Here is a 6007-nt window from a genome sequence, read left to right on the forward strand (position 1 = left end):
TATGGTGGAGGGCCTGTTCGTTTGGCTGGGCTTGTTCGTTGCTGGATCGTGAAGAAGTACTGTTGGCTGGTTTGGTGTACGAGGGAATAATCCCAGCCGAACAGGCTGGCAATCCCTACCCTGTTATCTGTCGGTGTATCTTGTATTCCTTCCTGTCTCGCTTGTCAACTAAAATATTTTTTTTCTAAGTCTTTATATCAATGAAAACTAGAGTTATGGCGGCAGACCCTTGAGTCTAAAGGTTTTAGATTGAGCAGAACTAAAACCGAATACATGAGATGTGACTTTGGCATAGTTGTACAGGAGGAGGGAGATGTGAGTTTGGAAGATCAAGTAGTGCATAAGAAGGGTACCTTTCGGTATCTAGGATCGATACTACAGAGGGATGGAGATATTGATGCGGACGTTAGCCATAGAATCAAGGCAGGGTGGATTAAGTGGCGACAAGCTTCTGGCATTCTCTGTGACAAGAGGGTACCACAAAAGCTAAAAGGCAAGTTCTATAGAACGACGATTAGACTGGCTATGTTGTATGGAGCAGAATGTTGGTCTACAAAGATTTGATATGTTCAACAACTGAGTGTTGCAGAAATGCGTATGTTGCGATAGATTTGCGGTCACACAAGAATGAACCGAGTTTGGAATGATGATATACGTGATCGTCTAGAGGTAGCACCAATTGAAGAAAAGCTTGTCCAATATCGGTTGGGGTGGTTTGGTCATGTCCAAAGGAGACCTCCAGAGGCACCAGTGCATTGTGGAGTCCTAAGTCATGCTAATAATATGAGGAGAGGTAGAGAAAGACCGAAATTGACATGGGGGAGGCAATAAAAAGATATTTGAAAGCTTTTGATATACATAGAGATATATGTTTGAATAGAAGTACTTGGAAAGCAGCTATTGTAATGCATGAACCGTGACTTGGGGCTCTTAGTATGTTTTAACTCTAGCCTACCCCAACTTGCTTGGGACTGAAAGGCTATGTTGTTGTTGTCGTCGTCGTCGTCTTTATATCAATGAAAGGACTATTAAATTGTATTAGATGTACAAAAATAGGTGCAAATGGATGAAACCATTAAAAACGCAAGAATTATATGCTCCAATAATGGAATAATTAGTGCAGATGACTGAATAACAAGAAATATACTGAGATTATAAAGAAATCTAGAAAGAGGCGACGAAATAACAAGAAATATATTGAGATTATAAAGAAATATAGAAAGGAGATGGAAACACTTGAATGAAAGTGAAGAAATCTAGAAAGTGATGACAAAATAACAAGAAATATATTGAGATTATAAAGAAATATAGAAAGGAGATGGGAACACTTGAATGAAAGTGACTTGTCCAAGTCTGTTTTAAATCCTTCCACTTTGCAATTTTTTATTTGAGAACTGAATAAAGACAGTACAAAAGAGTTGCAGATGGACAGGTCTCAGTATCACGCCGTAGGATTCAGGGTATTGTAGAGTTCTTTTGTTAGTTCTACTTCTGTCAACAGGATGGTAGAGTGGCAATGTGCTCCATCTTGTGTTGCTGACCTGGTTACCGCTGATTGTACCCCTGATGTTTCATGAGTAATGAAAGTCTAAACTCGCAAAAAAAAAAAAAAACTTCTGTCACAAATATATGGGTTATTCACTCAATGGTGCAGTGCAAATCAGCCGCTAAAATGTTCAGTCGCAGTTTTCTGTCTAAATCTTTGCAGTTTTATGTTCAGCAGAGACAAGAAAAACCCACTCTATTATACGTTAGAGGTGGAACCATCTAGATTGAAACTCAATAGTTCATGGGCACCAAAAACTGGCAAAAATACAGAGGTTTTTTTTTTGTATGTACTGATGTACAACAAATTTCTCTAATGATTTATGGAGAAGCATAAAGAACTATGATGGAACATAGACAGAACAAGAACTCAATATCGGTAAGCCAGAGCCACTCAGTTTGTTGAAAGTCAAAAATAGTAGTGAGAATGCAGACGTATCAACACTGCTATGTGCAATTCAGTTTCCTAAAGCACAGGTGCACTCAACTTTACACCTATTGGTACCAAGAAATATGAAAACTTCACGGCGACAATAAATTACTAGCCCAACATTGAGAAACGCAGAGGCATACATAGCGGAGGTGTGCAAAGTGGACAGTGGGGAGTAAAATGCATAAGGGCTTGTTCGGTTAGGGTCGATTGAGCCCAGGAATTATTCCAGCTGATCAAAGTTATACAAATTAGACAATCAATCCAGTTGAAAATTGTTTCAGGTGGCCATTCCTGGTCAAATGAACAGGCCCTAATGGGGAATGAGAAGAACAGTAACGAAATAAGGTCACAAGTATTACAAACACAAAGACCTTTTTTTTCAGATAATGGATAAGTTGGGGCTTCAAACCTCTTTAAACAAGAGACATCAGTTCACAATTATTACAAACACAGACTTGAGACGAAGCAGAAGAAGTTAACCATTTCTGATCAATAGGAACCTAACAATTTTCTAAATCTCTTTGAGAAAACTTGGCAGGCGAGAAACGAATGGTAGGCGAGGCTTTCTTTGTAGTCGTGTGCACTAGCTCTTGGAACTATGTCATTCCATAGGTACTTCTCTATAATCTTGCCATTGCAGTCCGTCCAAGGGAAACAAGCACAGATTATGACAATCACTGAATCACCCCAGGGTAACGAGCATATCTATAGTCTATACACAGGGATGGCAAGTTTACCATCCATCTCAAGCAAAATCAATGAAAGTAAGAGCCAGAGGGGTCGCATCAACTTGAATGACTCATCCTCCATATCAACTTAGAGTGTGTTTAGTTGCCCAAATTTGGGAATTTGGGCTACTGTAGCACTTTCGTTTTTATTTGGCAAATAGTGTTCATCGTGGACTAATTAGGCTCAAAACGTTCGTCTCGCAATTTCCAACCAAACTGTGCAATTAGTTTTTTTTCGTCTACATTTAATGCTCCATGCATGTATCGCAAGATTCGATGTGATGGGTACTATAGCACTTTTTTGGATTTTGGGGTGGGAACTAAACATGCTCTTACTGTCGGTGTCATCGGGGTGAGCCCTTAGACCGTCCACAGCATAGAGTGGTACGTGCCAGTAAAAAAAGCAAAGGCCACAGTAAAAAGTATATTTGATGCGTAAAACGTCTGAATCACTACGGAACCCACCATATCTGTGTTATTGATGTAAGTTGGGGTCGTAGAGAGAAGCAAGAAAGTAAAAGATAATATTCTGTATAATTGGCACCGAGGCAAGAAGTTGTCTAGCTCCTATTTTTTCTGGTGCTGGCACCACTGGCTGTAGCGTGCCGAGCAACACTCCAATCCTCTCTCTCGTATTCTGGCGCTACTTGGAGCAAAATTATGAGGGTCTTTAAGCATCCCAAAAACATTATACGTTAGCATCCTAGCTAGAAGGGAACGTGAACACGGAACGAGAAGGAGAACATGAACTTTAGACAATATTTTATAATGTGGAAACGCAAATGTTCTCAAAACAGGTACGTGAATGTTTCCGGAACGAGGAACATGACCATATTCCACGTTTTTGACTGCCAAGGATGAGCCCAGTGCAGGCAACCGTGTATCGGTGTATGGCAATCAGACGTGTGGGCAGCGGATAGAGGCAATCGCCAATCAGACGAGCCGAGTTGTCCCAGAGCCAGAGCCAGAGCCACAGCCACGTGGGCGCTGGTCTGATGGCCCCACGATTTTTTTTTCCGCGTCCACGGCTGCTTCTTTCCTGTGGCCCTGTGGGAATCGGTGGATCTACGTGGCGACCACTCATTGGCTCCAGAACGATATGACATGTACACATGGATAACCAGGCCGTTGGCAGGCAGGCAGCCACACTTGCTTGAGTGGCAGCAATTTGGCTGAACGCCTACTGGAGAATAACACCACTTGTATTGCATCTAGAGTAGTTCTAGAATCTAGACACAGCAGGCAGGCACGAGACCGTTAGTTAGCCCAGCGAGATTGAGCAATGGCAACCATCAGCGCCGCCACCCTCGTCGGCGCGGCCGCCGTCGCCAGGCCGTCGTCTCAGGCTCAAGGTACGTAAAGTCGTCGTCGTCTGGTGCAAGAGCTAGCGGCGCCGTCAGTCATCTACATGCGGCGGCGTGTAAGCACTACAGACGAAGGCTCTGTTCGCTTTGTCTTATCATCAGTACTTTTTAGTATGTTTTTTTTTATTGAAATAATGTTTTTCTGTTCTAACAAATTAGTCAGAATAGTATTTTGGTTTAGTTTTTCAGCGAAGGAAACGGTGCCGAAGTATCTCTTGACACGAGGACTGAGGAGGTTGCTGTGTGTGCCACTGCAGGGCTGCCGCAGCTGAGGGTGAGAGCCGAGAAGGTGCGGTGCGGCGCCGCCAACTCGAGGCGGCCGAGTCAGCGGGACGGCAGCAGCGTTAACTGCAAGGCGCCAGCGTCTCCGGCCGGCTGCGCGTCGTCCCTTCTGGCCGTGGCCAGCGCGATGACGACGTCGTCGCCCGCGCTGGCGCTGGTGGACGAGCGGATGTCGACGGAGGGCACCGGGCTCAGCCTGGGGCTCAGCAACAACCTGCTAGGGTGGATCCTGCTGGGCGTCTTCGGCCTCATCTGGTCCCTCTACACCGTCTACACCTCCACGCTCGACGAGGACGATGACTCCGGCCTCTCGCTCTGAAAAACGGACACTCCCTCATCTGATTCGTCGATTCCTAGCTACTGTATTTTTGTTCAGCCTGACCACCGTGTAGTCCGTGAGTTCGATCTGTGCATGCGTGGGTGCAGACGATGAAGCCATGGTTGTATGCGACCGTAATTCTGGCCCCGTTCGTTTAGAGGAATTCTAAAGGAATTTAGGAGAATTTGGATAAATCTGGAGAAATTTGTGAGAGAAACACTGTTTCGGTTGAAAAAAAAGCGGATTAAGTCGGGTTTAAAGGCACACGAATGAGGCCTCTGTTGTTGCATCTGAAATATGGTAATGACTCGAGTACTTAGTAGTAGTTGGTTTATCGATTACTCTCTCCGTTCCAAATTAAACTCGTTTTCACTTTTTTTTTATCAATTTAGTTATGTATCTAGATATATGTCTAGATACATAATAAAATCTCTATACTCAGAACGGTTTATAATTTAGAACGAATAGAGTATCGTGCATGGATGAAAGACATGATGAAGCTGTACACATGTAGTACTGTATGGAGTTTATTGATAGCAGTGTACATGGCAGTATCATACTATCATGCGTGGCCTTCATATATCTGATTTGGACAATGCGTTACCGAGTATGGGAATGTAAAGGACAAGGATATTCTGGAATCATACTGCTTCGTACTAGTATATCCTTGTCACACATGCTTCGTACTAGTATCTGACCACGAGACGTGGGGGTGTTTGGTCCCTACTAAAAATTTAGTCTCTATCACATGATATTTAGATATTAATTTAGAGTATTAAACGTAGATTAATTATAAAATTAATTACACAGATTGAGATTAATTTACGAGACGAATCTATTAAGTCTACTTAGGCTCATGTTTAATCTTTCTAATTAGTATCAAATACCCGATATAACATCTACTAAACTTTAATCCCTGAATCCAAACACCATCTTTCCAATATTCTTACTTGAAACAGAGTTTAATCCGGCGCCTAGCTTCATTTGAGGCTATGGAACACACCTAGATAACTGAGCACCTCAAAGGCTGAAACACATGAGGATGATCATAGGATAACTGGGCCTTCGAGGGTCCATTTGGAATGAAGGAATTCAAAACGCAGAAATAGAAAAAAACGTATGAATAAGGTATGATGGAAAGTGAAAAACTATGGGATTTCAAAACACAGGAACAGAAATTTTAGGCTGTTTGGAACACAAGAATTTATAACATAGGAATTGTAACATGTTAGGCAAATATGGGTACTAATTATTATATCTATTACACACGGATATGACCCCACCATGTTCTTCTCGCCTTAACTGCTCTTTTTTCTCTCCACTTCACACGCGCTAC

General features: G+C 42.7%; 1 protein-coding gene across 4 annotated transcripts; it reads left to right on the plus strand.

The window, feature by feature from the left end:
* Nucleotides 1-3854: 3854 nt before the first annotated feature.
* On the plus strand, nucleotides 3855-4935 carry LOC136513044 (photosystem II reaction center W protein, chloroplastic-like). Of its 4 annotated transcripts, none has more exons than XR_010773282.1 (2): nucleotides 3855-4126; nucleotides 4328-4465. XR_010773282.1 is itself a non-coding variant. In XM_066507043.1 (2 exons), exons 1-2 carry the CDS (start codon nucleotides 3989-3991, stop codon nucleotides 4669-4671), a joined length of 414 nt encoding a protein of 137 aa, XP_066363140.1. In that variant the 5' UTR covers nucleotides 3858-3988; the 3' UTR covers nucleotides 4672-4935. The 4 variants fall into 4 exon arrangements, 3 of the variants coding, with proteins under 3 accessions (XP_066363140.1, XP_066363141.1, XP_066363139.1); XM_066507043.1 differs by having other exon boundaries at nucleotides 3858-4058; nucleotides 4328-4935; XM_066507044.1 differs by having other exon boundaries at nucleotides 3905-4145; nucleotides 4328-4935.
* Nucleotides 4936-6007: the final 1072 nt, after the last annotated feature.

The sequence above is a fragment of the Miscanthus floridulus genome, chromosome 16 (genome assembly GCF_019320115.1).
Source record: "Miscanthus floridulus cultivar M001 chromosome 16, ASM1932011v1, whole genome shotgun sequence".
Taxonomy (NCBI): Eukaryota; Viridiplantae; Streptophyta; class Magnoliopsida; order Poales; family Poaceae; genus Miscanthus; species Miscanthus floridulus.